This window comes from Denticeps clupeoides, chromosome 13 (assembly GCF_900700375.1).
Source record: "Denticeps clupeoides chromosome 13, fDenClu1.1, whole genome shotgun sequence".
Classification (NCBI taxonomy): domain Eukaryota; kingdom Metazoa; phylum Chordata; class Actinopteri; order Clupeiformes; family Denticipitidae; genus Denticeps; species Denticeps clupeoides.
The window spans coordinates 18,977,873-19,000,276 of record NC_041719.1 but is presented as its reverse complement, the minus strand read 5'-3'; the positions used below and the strand labels follow the sequence as shown (position 1 = coordinate 19,000,276).

General features: G+C 44.4%; 1 protein-coding gene across 2 annotated transcripts in view; it reads left to right on the top strand.

Annotated features, from left to right (window-relative positions):
* glis1b (GLIS family zinc finger 1b) overlaps positions 1-22,404 on the top strand; it is a 61,592-nt gene that overhangs the window by 1,891 nt on the left and 37,297 nt on the right. For both annotated transcript variants that reach the window (XM_029001172.1, XM_029001171.1), the window contains exon 3: positions 21,421-21,595. In XM_029001172.1, the coding sequence (XP_028857005.1) occupies positions 21,421-21,595 (175 nt within the window). The remainder of the gene's footprint in view (positions 1-21,420; positions 21,596-22,404) is intronic.

Sequence of the window (22,404 nt, the reverse complement as noted above, 5' to 3'; positions counted from 1 at the left end):
TATTCAAAGAATTATATTAATCTGAAAAATCTGAATTATTTTATTATATTGTATTATTGTTTTATAATATACACCAGTCTCAGCTGCGCTTTCATCATTTCGGGGTTGACAGACAGACAGACTGACAGAACAGGGGAGCAATTTTTCAAATTAAAAAAATATTATTTTAGTTTTTAATGAAATAGAATTTACTGTTTATCAATGTAAAAACTGCTCAAATGATGACATGGCAAGTTCGAGTTTTTGGTCATGGAAGTTGTGGTTATATGGCAGAGAGCAACCATACATCTAATTTTAGTAATCTTTTTATATTATTAGAATAAATACTGTAGTATTTCTATGGAAACACTCCTTAAAGGCGATTCTGTAATTTGTTTGGGTAAAGATGTGAGCAGAAGATGAAGACGGAACAATGCGCCACTGATTTCAGCAAAGCCAGAGCTTAGTGGCATTAAAAATAATAGTCAGCCAGGAAGAGTGTGAACATTTGAAACTTTTTTTTTTGTTTTTGTAATTGAATGGAATTCTTGAATAACTGGTCTGGTTGGTCCGGGGTTAAAACAGGACGCCCTTCGCACAGGAAGGCCAGAGTAAGCCGGACCTTCTGTAGGCAGCTGACCATCGTAACAGTTGTGTCGTGAATAAGTCGTCTTGTTTCTTTGCTTGTTTGAAACCACTGCTGGTTCAGTTCCACTCGCCCCTTTCTTCTGAACGTGTGTCTCAGTGTTAATGGAGACAGTAAAATGAATCACAGTCTTTAGTCAGTGTATTAAACCTGAGTAACACACTTAGACGGGAAATTAAAATCGAAATATATATGTGTGTGTGTGTGCTTTGAAATTGTTACTTTCTGTATACTGTAAATTATATCATTATGTATTTTCTGAATTGATTGAATAAATCACAGGCAGTATTTTAGGACTATTTTTTTATGGTACATCCATACTTGGTCAGTGCTTGGGATTCAGGTGTGTGGTATATGGAAACACAGTGATATTGTAAAATTGTACATAATGGGAAGTCATGTATTTCAGAAGTACGATAACGCTAGCTGCTGAGATCTTGCCTGTCGGGTCGCTCTGTGTGAAGGGGCAAATCCGCTGGCTGATGCCTGTACCTCACAGGATATTAGCTGGAGTGTTAAGTGCTGTGGGACTGTTCCCTGGGATTCAGTAGCGTATTGCGTCTGTTACGTGCTGTCAGGGACTATAAGGCAAGGTTTTGTTCAGCCCCACATGGTTCAAGGAGCTACTATGTAAGGTTTGATTTTTTAAACGGTTTCAGATTTCTGTCCTGCTTGGAGAAGAATAAAAAAAAAAACTTGTGTTATTAAGAGTTATGCAATGAATGAATTGATCTTATGGCTTAACCTCAGTCACAGCTATTAATGGGCATACTCAGAAGCGAATTCTGCTGCTTCAGGTCACGTTCAGATGAAAGGGGAATGTCGGATGGTGACTGGCTTCGCCTGACACATAGACCCCTTTGAGCTGAAACTCTGTAAAGTGTTCCATCGATTCACAAACATCTCACGGATGGTTTTGTCATGGCATTCCAGTTGACGGCTCTGTCTGAGCGACTCCTGCTGAATCACCCTCCAGAGAGGAGAAGCCGCTTAATCACAGCCAGCGTCTCACTGCACTGCATGAGGTGATCGGCCTCCTCCTAACTCACCCTAGTAACGCCGTCGAAATTGCATGATTAAGCGAATCGTCATTCGGGAAAGTCAGCACCTCTGTGGGAACCGCTGGGATTTTGAAGGAGGGCTTGTCTTATCTCATGCAGGAGGAATGTGATTGGACGGCCCGTTCCTTTATGATTCTATTCATATTCACTAAATAGGTTTCGCTGCAGAGTTCTGTCTTTTATGCTTGTTCCACATCTGAGCCAAAAACCATCTTGTGTCAGTGGAAGCTGTTTGTCATGGTCATGTGACATGTCAGAGAGAGGCTCCAGGCCACCTGGTGTAGGACGAGCCTCCCAAGTGTAAAGCCCAGTGCAATAATTCAGCAAAACCATTATCTGGTCTGAATAAATGTCGAAATATCCGAGGAATGCCAGAGGAAATGTGCCTCTGGATCTCATTCAGGGCAGAGAAAAGCACAGTTGGCTCCGATGTGTCATCATAAAAATGTATTTTTAGCAGCAGCCTTGCCTTGAGAATCGCTCATAAAGTTCCAGCCCCCGCAATCTTAACTTTTCCCACTTTTTTTTTCTCCTTTGTTGGGTGTGTGTTCGGGGGGGAGGGGCGGATGAATTCCTGCCTAAAGTGAAATGGATCTGATTGTTTTTTTGCCCCTCGTCCTCTGTAGCGAGATGAAGGGGACGCTTGGCTTTTTCCCCCGGCCGGGGGAACATGCCACAGCTAACCGCACGTCCACAGAGCCCCGTGTTGCTCATGCATTTTCAGACGGCAGCGGCCGCGTCTCCAGACTTCTCAGCGGATGACTTAGCGCGCGGGTGGGTTCTTGATTTACATTTCGGCTGTGGCACTTGCTGTTCTTGGCCCCTGCCCGTGGATTTGTTTCATCAAAGAAAAATCCGCTCCGCCGTGGGTTCGAGATCGCTGTCGGCCGCATAGCCACTGGAAAGGACGGCCGATGGGCCCCGGCTTCCTGCGGCGGGGCATTCTGGGAAGGCGGCGGCCCCTTTGGATCCCCCTCTGAGAGTGGCTGAGTTTGGTGCCCCTGTGGTGTGGTGGTTGTGAGCCGATTGGGTTTCTGTAGTGCTTTCTGGTGACAGATGCGAATCCCCTCGTACACGTTCCTGTAATGAAATGCAAACACTGTGTGTGTGTGTGTGTGTGTCATGTGACTTGGTGGTATTTTTTTGACACCAAAATAATGTGAAGATTACGTTGGGAAAACAACACAAGCGACATAAACCCAACCGTTTTTTTTTATCAAAAACGTCTGGGGGAACAGGGACCACAGCGCTTCAAAATATCCTAAAAACGTCTCGTTCTCCTTCGCCCTCTCTCTCACACACACACACACACACACACACACACACACACACACACACACACACACACACACACAGAGGGTAGGTCCAATTCTGAGCAAGATGGCATGGGCATCCTCGCCTGCGCCAGACGGCCTGTGCTCTCAATGCACCTTTATGCCTTCATTAACTGCGAAGCAGCCAACGCTACGGCTTTTTTTTAACCCGGTCAGCTCTCTTCGCACTCGCTTCCACGCCAGGAAGCTGCCACGGGGCAGTACCCGCTCGCCCAGCGCAGCCATTGGCTGGCGCCGCCCCAGAGCCCAATGAAAGACATTATAAAGTCTAATAGTGCAGTTTATATATTTTATTACTAGTCGTTTAATAAAAGCTCGGGCTGTGGAAGAATTAGCTACTCCGCGGCGCTGGCCGAGATTAAATTACGCGCGGACCTTTCCTCCGGTCCAATAACCTCGCCAGAGCGCAGAACTCGGCTTGTTACTAAAGAAAACACTTCACTCGGGGAAAAGACTCGCCCGACGGGGGACATAGTCCCCCGAGAGCTGTTCTCGCTGCCCGCATGCGCGTTCAGTTAGCATGGGCCGCTAATAGGCCGCTAGGCGCTACGAATCCACGCCACGTCCACCTCTGACCGCTCCGTTTCAGAGACGAGAGCTACGTTGCTGCCGCGGGTGATGTCATGGTCGGGGGAATGGAAAACGGGGCTAATAAGGCCAGCGAGACGTTCCAGCCTCCCTGGGCCGAAGCTCCACCTTGCGTTAGCAGGCGCTCTGGACGTTTCTGACGTTGCCTTCATGGCCAGGAGGGTTTGGAAGTGACAGCGTTACAGGACGAAACCGCATCTGAGCGCAGGCGGTGTTTCCGTTTCAGGAGCAGCTCGCGGTCTCCTCGGGGGACTCCGTTCGTTTGGGTGCATTAGCGGGAAAGTAATGCTGAGTGCTGATGGCAGTTTGCCGTAAAAGCGACAGGCTGAATTGGGCCCTGGATGAACCTGTTGGCGCCGTGTGAAATGGTAGCGCGAGAGTCGGGGACTCCAGGTTCGTCAGTGCCGCAGGTTTACAAGGACAACGGAGTCCGGGGCCCCAAGAAAAACTGGATGTTAATAAAAAATTTGGGGGCCAGCTGCCAGCACTGTGATCTGCTCGGAACGCTCGGGGTTATTTTCACAGATTTAAACAATATTTGAAATGAGAGCCGCGCTGCGTTCGGGTTAATATTCCTGAAGGGAGATGCCAGTTGAGATAAGGAGACGCAATTTCCCACGACACAGACGCTCTCCTTCATTTTCCTCCACTGGAAAAGCTGCTTCCATATAGCAGGACCTTTTCCCTGAAATGTTCCCCGGCAGTGCAGCTCATGCCACGGCCCTGCTTGGACATGAGCACGAGCGCTGGCCAGAACACTTATTTCAAGCTTTAAACTCCAGCATAGAGGTTAATGTGGAAAAGGTTTGGCCAGAACTTGGGTATTTGAGGAATTAATGGTGACTTATCACCTTCCCACAAATGTTCCCTCCGCTGTTCTCCCCTCTCCACTCCCACCGCACTGTGCAGATGGCTTTTCCAGGATCATTTCTGCAAAGAATTGTCTGTGTACAAATGCCCTTCATTCTTTTTCGTGTGTTCTTTGCCGTTTTCTCCCGTTGTGAATATATTTGTGCGTTTGTACGTTTCTTGGCCGTTTATTTACATGCTGACCCTTGTACACCCGGTGGAGCACAGCGTGAAACAATCATGCTCTGTGGTGCTTTAGATGCTTTTTCATGGTCTGGAGCGAGGAGAAGTGGTTGGCAGATCGAACCTGAAGCTTGAAGGTCACGTGGGAGATGGAAGAGAACAACTGTGAAAGAGCAAGCGTGCAGGTTTGATTTTCGGGGCTCCTGATTAGGGTAACACATGTCTGAGATTTTTTTTGGGTGGAAATTAATTTTTTTTCGTACTGAATCTGGCAAAGCAAACGTGGAAAGGCGAACAATTGAGGTTTAATCAGAAACAGGTCACTGCTCTATCCTGGCCGGCCCGACGTTTACGGCCTCGCTTTGGCTCTGCGCTCAGCCTCAACGACACAGCCTCAGCCCATCGAGTGAAGCTGGAACGTATATAAACCTGATTTTGCTGCTGTTCCCGGATCTGCGTACAAAGAGCTTCACGAGGCTCACATTTAAAGGGGCCCGCAACAGGACACAGCATCTTCTATCTCACCTCGACTTTCTGACAAGGATATTTTTGCAGGGAAGCCTGGCTTAGGCCCCAGTCAGTGTTCTGCGGTGCTGAATCATTATGATTCGCTTTTCTAACTTGGCTCTTGCTTATTAAACTCCAGCTTTTATTATTCAGCACATAGCACATGTTGACTGAAAGCGATAAAAATGATAATCAGGTTGTTACATTAGGAATTATCTGGGGGCTTGTGTGTTGAGCTGAGACGAGGCTGGGCAGCGGCGGGGCTTCAGCAGCCAGGTGCTGCGGTGTTGGATCCACACTACACGGAGCCGGCCAGTTGGAAAATGCGCTGTAGAAATTTATCGGTACCCTTTTCCCTCGACAAATTATTTTATTGTTCCCGCACAGTTGGTTTGCATTTACTATTTTGGCTAATGATTGGTTTAGGTCCAAACCCCCTCGTTCTTGTTGAGTTGTTCACTAAATGGGGCCGGTGCAGGATGATGAAGCCTGTGCGATATATGGAGTGACAAGAAGGTACGTGGCCCTCGATAGAGAGCCACGGCGAGGGCTCCATTCACACATGGCCAAAATCAAATCCAGTCAGTGGGCATATCTGTCCCGAGAGCACCTGAAAGGTCAACCCCTGCCACGAGGTCGCCTCCGCCGCACGACCGTAATCACATTAGCCGGCGGTGCGCTTGACTCTCGACTACTCCTGACTGCTGCAGATGTGGAGATAGGGTGGAAATTCGGAGCATTCCCCGTCCCCCGTGCTGCACTCTGCCTGACCCAAGCACAGTAGACCGGCACTAGGCCACTAATCTTTAGCAAATGCTCCGAGCCTCCGGAGCCGGGGCCCTGCTCAAAGATGTCCGAGTCAAAACAGCCCGGATTCACCAAGGGCCAACGGCTTTTCCAACGGTAACTTTGTAACCAAACAGTGACTAACAAGTACCTGCTGCACAGAATAAAAAGCATCGATGTAGGACGGGCGTGCTGTTCGCTCAGTTAAACAAGTTGGGATGCTGTTCAAACATAATAAAAGTAAATCAATTAACAAAACTCGAACCTCTGTTTATACCTTTGAAATTCCAACACAAGATGGATATCAGCTCCGCCCAGTTCTGCTACTGCTAACCAGAACCATTCCTTCCCAAAGCCCTCTTCTTGTTCGTGTTAAAGTGAACAAACGCACACGCTTAATGTGAAATCAGTTGATCCCCCTCGCTGTCTGACACTACTGAGGCTCTCCATTACAACTCAAGGTGCGATTGAGACAAACATCTTATCAGAGGATACAGTTTAAAGTCACAGTCGCCATATGCTTTTGTTCCTTCTCCCATTCCCTCCCATCTCCTAAAGAAATCCTTCTGGTCCTTCAGCTTTCCGAGACATGTTTTTCATTCTACGTAACCAAAATGCTGCCAGCCGCACATCTTGCGTCGGGCTGTGAGTTATATTTTCATATGCTCTCTTTGTTTACATGGGGTTAGCCACATCTTCAGACCACTTTGTGCCCTAATTGGCTCCATATAGTTTGGGCTTTCCTCCAGTGACAAATGGAGGGCTTGTCTTTGTGGACTGGCTGGCGGTGAGGAAACGTAGAATTCCACTTGGTAAAGATGACTTCACGCTGAGGTGTGGTGCTGTCGTATCAGCCTGGATGCTTACAAGCATTCTGAATGGTATTTAGTGGGTGATGAGCAAAGGACGTAGCTCAGTTCATTTTGGATGAGTGCATTTAAAGAAATACTTGGGCTAATAGCTTAGAAGGAAAAAGATGAAAGATGTTCATAGAATAACCTCAAACCAAATTGTGTTTGTCAAAGGGGTATTTATTCTGTATAAGACAAGACATGGTATCATGGAATTAGGTTGCTCCAGAAACCACAATTTAGGGAGGGTAATTTCGACTTGTCATATTTGTTGATAGCATTAACAGTAAATCTGCATGCACAATGAACCACAAACCTCATTTTACTGTGCACAGACTTCTGTCCTTTGCTGTAAAAACATCAGTGTCTGGTGAGGGAGAAGATGCCAGTCCAACTCCGAGCCCTGATGGCCGTGAAGCATGACACAGAGCGCAGAAAAGCACGAAGACATGCCAAACACGCTGCTTTAAGTGTGCACAGTCACAACCCCATCATCCTGCCACCTCGAATTTTCTTCATGTGTTTGTGTTAAGGGTGAGGGAAAATGCAGAAAATTCGTATTTTTCAAAGGTCTCTAAAGGAAATGAGCATTTCAACATTTTGCTTGTAAAAATGCAAGAAAAACACAAGTGTTTTTATGGAAAGGGGCTGGTATGAAATGGATATATTTTAGAGTTAATGAAGGTACTGTGAATGACACAGGCTGCTGAGAAAATCACATCTGATTTTATCCTGTTGAATTTTATGCATAAAATACCATGGATGAGAGTGAACATTTACTTAGAACTCTAACAAGAATTAATTTTCAAAAGTCTGTAACATTACGGCTTGGGACATGGGACAGTCTGATGTTCATGTGTCTTCATGGATTTCTGTTTAGGCAAACTGGCAAGGCTAATATTGGTAGGAGTGACAGATGTAGATTGTTGCCAGTTCCCAGTGGTGGATGGGTGCAGTGGCAGACTGGTCACCATAGATGCACAACATTTTATGCGCATTTCTGGTCACCAGATAGCTTGGACACCAGTAGCCTGACAACACTGGTAATTATTTAGGTTATTTCCTTCCTCTATGGCATATACAGTGGTGTGAAAAAGTGTGCCCCCCCATGATACCAACTGTAAAATATTTTGGTAGTAGTGTGATGGTCTGGGGCTGTTTTGCTGCTTCAGGACCTGGGAGTGATAAATAAAAGGAGAAGTTCAGCTATCTGTTGCCAACCTCAAGCTGAAACGAACTTTGGTCTCTGCAGCAGAGCATTGATCCAAAACAGACCAGTCCACCTCCGATTTGGTGAAGAAAAACTGAATGAAGGATTTGTGTGTCCTAGTAAAAGCCCATCCTGAATCCTGTTGAGATGCTATGACATGACCTTAAAAGGGTGGTTCATGCTCGAAAATGTGGCTGAACTGCAACAATTCTGCAAGTTATTACGTTTAGGGGGCACAGGGCCATGGAGGTTTGGAATTTCTTTTATTCTTTAATAATATTTTTTCTATTAACTGCATTTGGTGTTTACTTGTGTTGTCTTTGACTAATAGTTAAATTAGTTTGATGAGCTGAAACATTTGGCTAACATGGCAAAACGTAAGAAATCAGAAATGGGGGCAAACACTTTTTCACACCACTGTACATAATTTAAAATGTTGACATTTACATTTTACATTTTAGCTAGTTCCCATTCAAACTCTATGCTGCTTCTGTTCACATAAAAATTATTTTGTACAATCTACAGGGAGTGCAGAATTATTAGGCAAGTTATAATTTTATTATTGAACAACAACCATGTTCTCAATGAACCCAAAAAACTCATTAATATCAAAGCTGAATGTTTTTGGAAGTAGTTTTTAGTTTGTTTTTATTTTTAGCTATTTTAGGGGGATATCTGTGTGTGCAGGTGACTATTACTGTGCATAATTATTAGGCAACTTAACAAAAAACAAATATATACCCATTTCAATTATTTATTTTTACCAGTGAAACCAATATAACATCTCCACATTCACAAATATACATTTCTGACATTCAAAAACAAAACAAAAACAAATCAACGACCAACATAGCCACCTTTCTTTGCAAGGACACTCAAAAGCCTGACATCCATGGATTCTGTCAGTGTTTTTATCTGTTCACCATCAACATTGCGTGCAGCAGCAACCACAGCCTCCCAGTCACTGTTCAGAGAGGTGTACTGTTTTCCCTCCTTGTAAATCTCACATTTGATGATGGACCACAGGTTCTCAATGGGGTTCAGATCAGGTGAACAAGGAGGCCATGTCATTAGTTTTTCTTCTTTTATACCCTTTCTTGCCAGCCACGCTGTGGAGTACTTGGACGCGTGTGATGGAGCATTGTCCTGCATGAAAATCATGTTTTTCTTGAAGGATGCAGACTTCTTCCTGTACCACTGCTTGAAGAAGGTGTCTTCCAGAAACTGGCAGTAAGACTGGGAGTTGAGCTTGACTCCATCCTCAACCCGAAAAGGCCCCACAAGTTCATCTTTGATGATACCAGCCCAAACCAGTACTCCACCTCCACCTTGCTGGCATCTGAGTCGGACTGGAGCTCTCTGCCCTTTACCAATCCAGCCACGGGCCCATCCAGTATTGCACACCTTGTGCTTTTGGGCACTCCAGTGATGTTGCAGCTCTGAAATATGGCCAGCTGCACGCTTGACTTTTCTCAGTTCATGGGCAGTTATTTTGCGCCTTGGTTTTTCCCACACACTTCTTGTGACCCTGTTGACTATTTTGAATGAAACGCTTGATTGTTTGATGATCACGCTTCAGAAGCTTTGCAATTTTAAGAGTGCTGCATCCCTCTGCAAGATATCTCACTATTTTTGACTTTTCTGAGCCTGTCAAGTCCTTCTTTTGACCCATTTTGCCAAAGGAAAGGAAGTTGCCTAATAATTATGCACACCTGATATAGGGTGTTGATGTCATTAGACCACACCCCTTCTCATTACAGAGATGCACATCACATAATATGCTTAATTGGTAGTAGGCTTTCGAGCCTATACAGCTTGGAGTAAGACAACATGCATGAAGAGGATGATGTGGACAAAATACTCATTTGCCTAATAATTCTGCACTCCCTGTATAGTTTTTGGCGGCCTGTCTTCATTTTTAGTTTTAGTGTAGTCTTTGTGTTAAAAGGTCATCTCAGTTTTTATTAGTCATAGTGAAAAAGAAGTGATTGTCATGGTGAAACACAGCACAGCATACGGTGACACAAAGAAATGTGTCCTCTGCCATCACTGTTGGTGAGCAGTGTGACAGGCACCCGGGGAGCAGTGTGTGGGGACGGTGCTTAGCTCAGTGGCACCTCAGTGGCCGTGATTAAAACTGGCAACCTTCTGTGTTTCCTTACCTGCTAGGCCCCCACTGCCCCAAGTCATGTCCATACTCATTTTAGTGTAGTCAAGTTTCAGTCAATGAAAATTGTATTATATTCTCTTTTTTTAATGTAATTTTATTTTACCCAGTCAATATAGCACAAGTACCTAATAGAATAAACTTTCTTTTAGTCAAGCCCATTTCATTATTAAAACATAGTTGTCTTATTAAGTTATTTTTACCTTATAGACTAAAAAATACTCTACATCTATTCCTGTGGCCCTGCTTTTCGACCAAACATTATGTTTTCTTGTCCAAAAGTTGCTTCATCTTTTTTTTCCAGCCATCGCCTAACCTTTCAGGAATAGTCTGAAATCGAATTGTCATGGTCGTGACTAAGGGGTACTCCGTATCTGTACTTTTTTGTCAATGTTTTCTGCCTTTATCCAAAACTGTATTCAGCTGCTGATGATTGTATTTAATGCCCCCTCCACACGGAAATGTTTTCCTCTGAAACGGTAACATTTCTGTCCGATCTGGCCTTGCGTCCACACGGAGACGCCGTTTCAGAGGCCCAGAACGTTTTTTTCACATCAACACGGACCCGACTCCACCCAGATCAAATTTCAGGCTGAATATGGCTTGGGTTTGCGATTCCTCTTAAAAAACTGCACCGTGCTTGCTGTGGGGCTCAGCGCAAAACAGGCATGAACGTATCGTGTTCGTATCAGCCCAACCTCCAACCTGACCTATAATACTGAACGTATATACAACGATGGCGGATAACATGTTTGTGATTGTGCGGCAGCGGCTGCAGAACCTCATAAAGCAACTACAGGAAATCTTCACTAGTGAAAAGACGGCTTGACGTGCTGTGGCAGTTTAACACACTGCGGGAGCAGAACCTGACGCAAGAGGGGGGAGTTATAGCGCCACTTACAGGTGTGGAGGTGGGAATAAAACAGCGTTCGGGATGTTCACTGTATCTACGTGGGGTTTTTAGAAACCGAAAACCTGTTTTAGAGAAAACCGTTTTCGTATGGACAGGGCCGAAGCCTTGCGTGTCGTCCTCGCCGGGTCGTTGTCCTTTATATTGTGATCTTGTTCAAAGTAAAATCTCTTCTCTAAGTGAAGTCATGTGAATGCATCCTGCTTCCTTTCCCTGCCACGCTGATCAACGCCTGACACTAATTAATCACACAAATGCATATTGAGGACACAGGAAATTCTGCATAATAATAACACGATTAAACGAGAGGTTTAAACAGTTAAATGTCTTGTCTTAGTCAGCAAAAATTAAGAGACACATACTTTTTTTTATTATTAACATTTAACATTAACATTTATTATAACATTTAGTCTTGTTTTTATCCCTCAACACTATTACTATTACATGATATATATTTTTTTTAGATTTATCGCCACACGACCAGCATTTGCTTTGCGTCTTGTCTCGTTTATGTCACGACACAAAGATATGGTACTGAAGAGATTTCATCAAATATGTAACTGCACAGGACAAGTTTAAAAGCAGCATCACCGCCAGAAGAGTTACACTTGTCACATGACGTCACTGAAGACACTGTAAACGCTGACAGATTTGAATCAGGAGTGAATGCAGAATCTACTAAAATGCTCAGTAGTGGTTGAGATGTAAGGGTCTGTAAAAGTGCATTCAGTGAAAGAAATGAACAAAGGGAAGGGGCCTGAATAGCATCAACCTACAAAATCAGAGGTGCTTTGTCAGATTGTTAGAAATTTGTCTCATTAGAGAGGCTGGAATGAAGGAAAACTCGGTGCTTTTTTTACCTCCAGACCAGACTGATGGTTGTTCTGGAGCTCTGCTCTGACCTGATCCTACACTCGACCACAGCAGATCGGCTTCGCTGATGCTGATTTGCAGCACGGATGGTGAGGAGTGTGCCTCTGGAAGGAAATGTAATAATACAAGGCATGTTATGACTCTTAACAGCCATTAAACCAGAGCGGGGCGCTGAGCGGGGGGCTCCGCTGCTCACACAGCGAGAATGGATTCGCTCGTAAAAACCCCGCTACGGTGGGCCGTCTCCTCCGCTCTCGGCTTCTGTCTGCAAAAATAGCCTTTCAGCGCACACTGGCCGAGCCCCCTCCGCCGCTGTCTACTCCGGTGCTGAGAACGCACGCTGAGCGCCCGGTGCCACGTCTTAAACCCCGACCCAGCGACCCAGATGCTGACTGATCCCTCTGCTCTGCCCACTCCCCTGGGACCCCCACATTGTGAGACCCTGTTTGATGTGCGGCGCTATGTACTGTCTGCTGAACTGTCCCATATCAGGTGACCCGGGCCGAGTTCGGAGATTAGGAGGGGGCTGGGGGGCAGGTTTTCCGATGGAAGAAGCCTCCTCCATCAAAGGCCACGATGAAACTTGTGGCTTTCTACCTCAGGTGGGAAGTGGGACTTACTTCTCCAACCCCTCACCGCGTGTCTCATCAATGTCCAGGGGTTCGACTCTCTTCTCCTGCCAATGACAAACAGACCTGCGCCACAAGATGAATAACCAAATCAAATTAAAAGCGTCCGCTCCGTGCCGGCTTGTCATGGCAAATTGTGTCACAAGATGAAGGGCAACCTCCTTCCTTAATCACGCTGACTAGTCAAATCGCAGGGCGCTCGCGGGACAGGGACATTCCTCGCCGACCTCAGCCCGGCTACATCAAAGCCAAACCAATTACTGCCAGCGCTTTGAACGGATCTTATTCAGAAAGAAAGCTTCCATTATTATTATTTTTTCCCATCTGCGCCCGGGCAACCAACGAAAACAGGAAGCGAAATATGATTCGCTCAGATGTAAACATCTGGTCGTCCCCTCGGCAGATCACAGGCAGTCGTGCGGCCGTGTAGGTAACAAAGTAAACTTTTCCCTCGACCTTTTCCGTTTAATTACTCTGTAATTACGACCACTTATATCTGAGTTACCCGGGGGGGAGGGGGGGTCCCCTCTGACGCCTCAGCTCATAAACTGTTTACCGGACGCCAGATCCCCCCGAAAGCAGCCGACGCTGTTATTATAGCTAACTGATTACTTCGGACACCGAAGTTCTATAAATCCCGCGCGAGAAGGGAGAATCCGCACGGCGTTCCCGCCGCACCGGCCTCCTGTGGACATTCCCTTGTTTTGCGGTCGGGTTTGGCCACTGTCACTGCTGAGGAATTTCCTGCCATCTGCATCCAATCGAATTCTCTCACAGATCTGGGCCCGCTTGTAAATACCGGGAAACTGGCGAGGAGGAGGCCGCGCTCCGTTCGGTGGGGTCACCGTAACTCGGACGCTCTCCCTGTCATGTCACCACTGCACAATGACACTGGTGCGACTTCCATCAAAAGGGACCTATTTTGTCCGTCTGACACAGAGACATTTAGAACAGCATCCGTCCTGACAGCATGCAACACACAGGGAGACAGCAAGCGACGTGCCACCAGAGGTTTGGTGGAAAAATGCATCACAGGTCATCAAAACAGACCTAATATCCACTGAAATGTGAATGAGCGGGAGCAGAACACGTTTTACACGAACACCAGGACAGCTTTATAAAGCCGTCACTGTAATCCTGACAAGGACGGGCTCCCTTTGAAATGATCGCTAACAAATTGCTTCAGAGGGACTACAGGCGCGTTTTAATGTCCCCACAGCAGATCCAGACTGAGACTGAGGCCTTTTGTTCCAAAGGAAATTGCTTTTTTCGGCACTAAATTCGCCCTGTTTGTTTTGAGATGGCAGATTTATATGAAGCGGTTGTTCCCTGGACTGATTGTGCGATTGCGATTCTTTCGCTCCCTTTGACACACACACACACACACACACACACTATTCAGGCCACACTCAGCGCTTACACACACAAAAAAGGCCTTTCGAGGGTGTGTTTATCCTTGCTTACATGGGCACAGATAGAAAACAGGACGTGTTTATGCATGAACACAGACATTCGCGTTTCTGTGGCGCACGAAGATGCTATAAACCCCCCAGCGAATTCAACCGAACGAGAACAAGAGTCGCACAGATAATGTAAACCAAAGCTTGTGTGGTTAATATAAAACTGGACCAGGAATATGAGGCGGACAGATTGAGGCAAAAACCCTAAAAGGTGACTGCAAAATGTGATTTAATCATTTCATAGTGATTAAGTCAGCTTCCTAAACAGGAAATAAGCCCATTTTACTGTTTATCCACAGGTTTTACTGTTTATCTACAGGTGCAATGGTAAAGCCACTGCAGCTCAGTTCTCAGTCCCAGTCTGTGGTCCACTTGTCCCCAGTGGCCCATATTCCCATATTCAGAAGGCCCGGATCTATAGCCTCTTTCAGCTTCCCCCTCACCTGCGTCGTAAAGCTGTCTGTCAGCCGGCCAAGGAGCTGCTGTCATGTCTGGAGCTGCGGCTCTGAGGCATCTCCCCACCTCCGGCCCGGCGCTTACAGACCTGGCAAGGGGGCTTCGTGCGGCCCGGGACACTCAATACAGAACCATGGTACTTTTGGCCTCGATCAAGCACGTCATGAAGTGGCAACCAGGCAAACCATATCCCTTCATCCCTCAGTCCTGCCAGACAAACTTCAGGCTCAACCTCATCCTCTTATCTGGGGTGGTCCGTCCCACACACCCATGTGTGTCCGCAGCGGAGAGACTGCTGGGCACCACCAGTGACATTTAGTGACCACCAGGTGGTGGCATGCACAAGTGTAAAGTAGTAATTACAACAAAGGTAAAGCCTAACGGTGCAAGTGGCATCTGCGACTGTTTAAAGCGGCCACTGGCAGAAGCTTCAATCAGCCAACCCCGGTAGCACGGCTGCCATTTGTGTGTCTCGCTTTTCCGTGTGTGTGTGTGTGTGTGAATATTGTGCCTTAAATTGCCATGTAATGTTGTGTCCAGCGTGGGTTTAGATTTACAAGGCGGTTACGGCGCTGGGCAGTGGGTGGGGCGTGGTCGCCGCTTGATGTTTGTTTGTGTTCGGCACCGAGACCGGACCGCCAGCAACATCTGCCCCACATTTCAGGGCGGAGCTTGGTGCTTCCCCTGATATGTCTGCTTTATAGTTCACTGGATGGACATATTTGAGTTAGTGAATGCAGCAGCGTGTAATTCTTTTCTTCTACGTTAGTCTACCTGACAGTGGTTTTTGCTCTCTACTGAATAAATCTTTTTTATTTGTAGACCAGGTCAACGTTGTGCCTAATATTTTTTTGGGTGAATTAGCTTTTTGGCATGTCAAAATGATTTTTTTTTCGTGTGACTTAACCAGTGTTGACCAGTAATGCATTATTCAGAAACAAGTAGTGTTAGGGATTACAATGTAAGAATAAGTATATTTCTGGTACTAATCTAATTATATCATTTATTATTATTATTATCATGTGTTTGTGCAGCAGATCAGTGCAGTGATACATAACAAAATTCAACAATGACAAAGGAATCAGAAAAGCTTTAACAATTGGAAATAATGTCATTCTTTTGAGATCAAAGGACATGAGCTTTGTTGCAAATTTTGTAGTGGCAGCAAAGCACTTTCGACTGAAAAAAACAGCTCATCTGTCAAATTTCTAAAGCATCTGTCACAGCAGATACAGAATGTATAGTTTTATTTATTCTCTTTTCTGTTCCAGTAACTTGTGTGGGTGTTGAAAATAACTTTTTAACTTCATTACGTGGTTAACTTGCCTGGTTACTTTCCCAATGTACAGCAGGGCAAAATGATGTTGCATTTCTGCTTGAACCGGGCCAAAACGGACCTCATCCCTACATAAACCCCCCATGTCTGGTGGTACCAGTAATCCCACAAAGAAAACACAGACATGTCTTCCTCCTAATTTAATCAAGTTCCTTTCGTCCTCCTCCTCCTCCTTTCAGCCAGGCACCTGTCTGAAGGAGACTCTCTCCAGACTTTGTTATTTTTCATTTTCTTTTGCCCCCAGGTTTTCAACCATACGTCCATTACTAAGCAAACAAATAAGTTCCGGGCCTACGCGCAGACACAAATATAGACATGAGTTATGAGATTTAAACACAGAAAAGGCTTTTGCCTGTAATACACAACATCTGCACGCGGGACTACAGCGGTATCAGCCGGAGAGGGATGTGGAACCCTACGGAACCTTTGTTGTGATGTTCCTCTGAGAAAAGAGTGACAGGCAGGCCGAGAGTGCGAATTAGTTCACCGTTATTAACTCCTTCAGCTCCGTTCCTATGATTTATGGAGCTAAAGTGGCCGGGGCTGAGGTGTCACGTCCGATTTCCAGCAGCATTTGTCTTGTGGCTTTGGCAGCTTGTTGTATCTCAGCTTCAGACGTTTGACGTGGATCCGCGCTGATATCCCATTTTTCCCCAATGAAAAGCCGCACATGCAGCGAAAGAGGCGTGTGGACCTCCACATCTGCTTTTCATTGGCCGCATCTCGGAAGACTTGAAGGCATTAAATGCTGGCACAAGCACAGCCTCACTCTGCCACTTAACGCTGCGCTTAGGTGACTTGAAAGGCGGAGGCGAGAATTACAGAAAATGAAGTGTCACCGAAATAAAAGATCGGCCGAGATTACCAGCAATTACATTTAATAATGGCCGACCATCTGCTCGTCACATGCAAGCTCCTGCGGTCTTGTTGAGGGCAAGAGAGAGAGAGAGAGAGACCAGAAGCTCGGTGCTTCTTCATATCTCCTGCACGTTTGCCAGAGGAGGGATGGATGCTCCAGACTGTGGCGTTGTTCACCATCCCTCTTATATTATATTCTCACTCGGGAATCGGCAGTTTGGATGTTCAGGCAGGCAGAACTGCCAGAATTTGGATTAGGTTGATAAAGTTAAACATGTCCTCAATAAAAGTCGTGACAAGATCTGACATTTGACAGTGTGCAGTGCCAGGAGTTGATTTCTTCTATTATTTAGGTCATCTGTACAATCATCAAATCAACTCTATGGAAGCCACCAGGCAATAAACTTGAACAAGCCGAGGTGAATTTGAGACTTTCTACATTACATTTGATCTTCTGTTACTCTTTAACAGCAGTTTTTACCATTAATCATAATCAGACAGGAAGCACCAAAATGCGTTTAGTAATGTTTCATATTTATTTAATAAAAAAAATATCAATGTTATACCTTGATATTCAGCCTGAAATTCAGAGCATAACCACGCTATCCAGCACAATTTTGGTTTTACAGTAGTTGACTGTGTGTAATGTATAGAAAAACAGAAAATGAGGGTCTTCATTGGCATAAAATAGTTTGAATGATTTCCACATGAAAAGGCAGATGGTCCCATGGTGCAGCGTGGACATCTGCATGTGTCGGACAGTCCCAGCCCAGTTTAACCCCTGGGTATACGGTTACACCTGCAAGGAGCTGGGATCGGGCAAGAGCTGATAACATAAAACGTTGCCCTGTGGTCCCTGGTCTTCTGGAGAGGACAACAATGGAGTCCTTTTTGTGTGCTCTGCCTTTCATCCCCGATCCTGACATCAGTTTGTTGTTTGAGAAGATGGAGCCAGCACAGCTGCTCGATGTTCAACACGAGCTGCAGTTGCTGTAGGTGATTCTGGCGTACGTCCTCTTCCACTTTCAGTGATCTTTCGCCCAGCGCTGTCATCCCTAACGGCCTCCTAATGAGAGCCAGTGGACTCGGACCCGGTTTCCACTTTAGCTCCATTTGCTGCAGATCACTGGACCTGTTAACTGCTACTTTCTAGTGGCTGTGGAACCTGAGTGCACTTGGGAATCAAGCAATAACAAGAGCTGCTTTAATTTTGTTCATCAAGTGCTGTTTTTCTCCAAGTGAAGAGTCAGTGTCCCTGACTGACCCTCCAACAGTCTGGTAATATCTACATATTCAAGGCTGATGCTCTGCAGGTTCTAATTAATTCCAATTTAATATATACTTTTATAATGATTCTCAGCATTTACATTTTTACTGTTCAGTTCTGTTCAGTTCTGTTTTTTTTATCTGCTTCCAAATATTTAAATGACACTAAAAAAAAACATCAACATTACAAACATTGAATAAATACAATATACAAAATATACGAAATATTTTAATTACAAATTCAGTTTAAATAACACGTAAATAGTAAGTACAACATGTAAGTTCTCGTTCTCAAATTATTGGAAACGAGACAGGACGTAATGCTACTTGTGTGATGATAATTATAACAAAATATATCATATAATATTGTCGCCGAATGTGGTTTACAAAATGAAAACTATCCTAAATGTCTTCATTTTTGCTGATGAAAACTAGACAAGCCGTTATTTCCTCTCGTTGTTATTGTCACTTCCGTCACTTCCGTCACTTCCTCAATCCCCATTTTTGGAATTACTTAGATGTACTATATTGACTGGGTTAAATAGAATTGCATTACTAAAAATAAGAGGCAAAAATAAAATGTTTAGTTGACTAAAAGTACCGTTTGGATGTGACACATTACAGATTGCCAGTGGCACACTTAATGTGTACTTGTATATGGCTGATATCTTGAAATGTGTCTATAAAGATGGACGTGATGTGGACACACTGGACACTTTTTTTAAAGCTTTATTAAATATGTTCAAGGTTAATGAACTTAGCGGGGCTGTTAAAGGGTCTGTGTGGTCCCAGCAACTCGCTCTCTGTCACTAACTCCAGTCATCTCGAGATTCACTTCGGTCACTGGAGCTTCCGCAGGCTTCCACGCTCACAATGAAATATTCAACACCGAATTACCACGGCACATTCAATATAAACCAAATTTACAGCTGGGCTGAGTCCAAGCCGCCATATGTCTGACAAACTCCCCCCCTCTGCCTGACCGCGGCAAATTCTGTGTGTGTAGTAATGTTTTAAATCATGGTCTACATGTCCTTCTGAGCCGGCGCACCTTGGCTGTCCTGCAAGTGTGAGACAGATGAGGAGACACGCCTTTCCCCCCTCCTCCCCACTGACAGCATCAGTCTTATCAGTGGCAGTCATAACAATATGAATTATATATAGGTGCTATAGGTGCATGCATCATGCATACCAGAATGGCCCTGAATAGTACCGGCCCTGTGAATATTGGTAGCAGGACACGTTATTAGCGTTGTGTTTTATGTCTGTTGATGCAGAGGATTTTTATCATCTCCTTATCCATCCTTGTTGCCATTTTTATTATTCACTTCCTTTTACCTTGAATATGTGTGTGCATGATGGCCAGTCTGTACAAAACAGTCTCACACGAATTCGGTTTGTGATGCACAAATGAATCCGAGGAAGATAACGATTCACAGAGCTTGTAGAAATCACTTCTTCTTGGTCAATATTGATCGATATGCGGTGCTTTCTGCAGGGTACATGAGAATTTTTGAACCATGACTTTGAAACACTTATGAATTGAAAGCAGAAGTCAGGCAGGCTGCCTGATCGCAGCAAGGAAAGAAGTCCTGTCGGGGTTGACGTGTTCCTGTCCCGCCATGTCCAGATGTAGCAACAAATCAGACCTTGCATCAGCTTGGCATTCTAACAATGGGAAACCCAGAGTGCATTTGCACTGAATCTGAGTCTGAGCAGGACAGATTGTGATCAGGATGTGTTTCTGTTTTTTTTTTTTTTTTTTTTTTTTTGCTGGACTCCTCGAAAGCACTGAAAACGTTCTTTGTCATTGTTTCAAGTACCATTACATACCTGCCAAAATGTATTTCTGGGCCCAGGATCCTCCCTGGAAACCACTGTAGTTTTATCGGCTCTCACACCTGATGATATATCACACATCTATAAGCTCTTCATATGTTTGTTTAATGTCAGCCATGTTGCCAGAATATACGAAACACAATCTATGCACATCCAATTCAATTTAAATAGGGGCACCAGGATGTATCAGCTCCCAATGTTCATCCTGCAATGGCATCGAAGTGCATCGTGGCGACTTTCACTTTCATCATGAATGAACACGTGAAAGGAAAACATTTTTAATTGCTGTGGATGCCTTGATATACCATAAAATTAACACATTTTAGCCAGTCTGCACTTGATGACCTATATAGTTTTAGAGTATAAATAGAAAACGGGAGTCAGGCCCCACCATGTTATTTCCATCTAATCCAAAAAGATCCACAAATTTGAGTTTTATTTTATGGAAAGTAATAACTGGCTTTAGGCTGCTGTTGCTTTTTGAAAATGCTGGTACTCTCTTCTGTGTCTTCTCTGTATATTTCTGGTTGAACAGCATGCTTTCTGTTGCTGAATCTAACAAAAAGTCTTTCATGTTCTGTACCTCCCCTTCTCCCAATTTATTTACTTTTCGTCCACTTCTCCACCCTTTTCTCGCTTCTCCTTCCTGTTTTCCTCCCGTTTTTCTGCTTTTTCCCGGTTCCTCTCAGACTTGCTGCTAGGGCTTTATTGGATTGCAGATGTTTGGCTGCTGGATTGAATTAAATCTTGTTGGGTGTTATAACATTGTTAATAGCATCAGCATGAGCAAATGAGATTAGATTTGAGAAATTGAGTTAAGACGACTGGAAACAAACACACTTGAGAGTGTCAGCTTTCATCAAGGAAATACATTGATATTTAGTGTAACACTCTTTTAGTCACAGTTCCTAAAATGACAAGTTAACAAACTTGAATCTTTGAAAAAAAAAAAATCTTCCATGGATAAACAGTGGATCCCTCTCATCCCACCTGGATAATCTTCTAAATATGCTCCTCTTTGGCCAAGTCTGTCTCACTGCTCTTGATAAATGGCTCGACAATGAGAGCCTAATCAGCAATACTACGAGCAAATGTCCTGGGTCTATTTCATGTGGAATTTGGCTGTTGTGGCCTGTTTATTTGGAAGGGTGTAATTGTGGTCTAATGATGGTATCTGTGCTCAGGCCCAGAGCGGCCGGGATAAATTGCGCCATAATGCAGCTGCTCTTCACGTATCCGTATCTGCTGGGTGGGTTCTGCCGCACTGGTCTCCCTGTTTTGCTTGGTTAGGATAGCCTGGGGCAGAGGTTAAATAACCTGGAGTTAGAGCAGCCTGTATTTTCAGAACTCTCCAAGCTGCAGTCTGTTTTCACACAAAGCAAGCCCTTTACAAACCAAACACAATTGCGAAAGTAAATACGACAGAGTTTTAAGTTTGGTTTTGATTAATGCCTGAGCAGTGGTTCAGAAATAAGATATTAAATGTGTTAATGGTGTCTTTGAATGCCTTTCTGCATATAGTATGGATCCCAGTAAATACTGCTGCACAATCTGTCATTAAAAAGCATGTTAGACCGATGCAGAGGTGTACTTTCATCTGTAAAAACCATGTCTGATGCCTGTGTTTTCCAGTGAATGGAGGATGCAGAGACTTTTGTCCAGAAGGGGCCGAGCTGGTGGGAGGTGAGGACACACTGATGAACCTCAGTTCACTTTCTGGTGCTCAGTCTGGTGGGCAGTACCACCACAGTGCCCGATGTGACCCACAGAACCTCCACCCTCAGGAAGGACAGCATCATGACACAAGGTATTATGTCTGAGAGCATCCAGACCTGTACAGTTACAGTAATGTGTCCACAAACTTGGAGATACTGGTCTGTTAAATCCAGATTACAGAGGCTTAGTAAGTTTCACTTTAAAATGATTTCAAAATGCTTACAAATGGTTTAAACAAAGTTAATTATATTTATATAAAATAATATTGTATAGTTCGTAATGTATAAAAAGAGAAATTAAAATCTTAGGGTTTTTAAACAATAATTGCATATTTTCTTGTTTTTCTTTCTTTTTGGGTTTAGTATCTTTTTCAACCCAATAACACTAGCTGATATATATGTATATATAAAATATTTTAAATTATACAATTAACATAAAATGATTAAATTATTAACATTTAACTGAAAAAAGTTAAATGTTTCAAGAAACTAATGTTGATGTAAATGTGACTAATGGGTTTGTCAGCTTTTAAAATTGTTACAGCAGTCATCTGGTCTGCGAGAGTAGTCCTGTGTGTGAATTTTGCTCCTAATGAACAACCCCATTAAACGAATCATGGATAGTCATCACAGGGGTTCCATTAGCTCATGTTCACTAGATGGAAAAAAAATCTTCCCATTGCTATCCCTCTGACCTCAGCACAAATATACCAATGGTTTGAGTCACCAGACTGACGGAATGCAAAGTGGTTCTGGTCCTGCACCCAAATCGCCCATATTGACTCAGTATGTCACTGCAGTTGCCAAAAAGGAAATGGCGGCCCTGGAAGAAAGGAAGGTCTCTGTTTAGGCGGTGTGCTCATGTTGGATCCAGAGACACAAAGATGACTACTACGTGAAC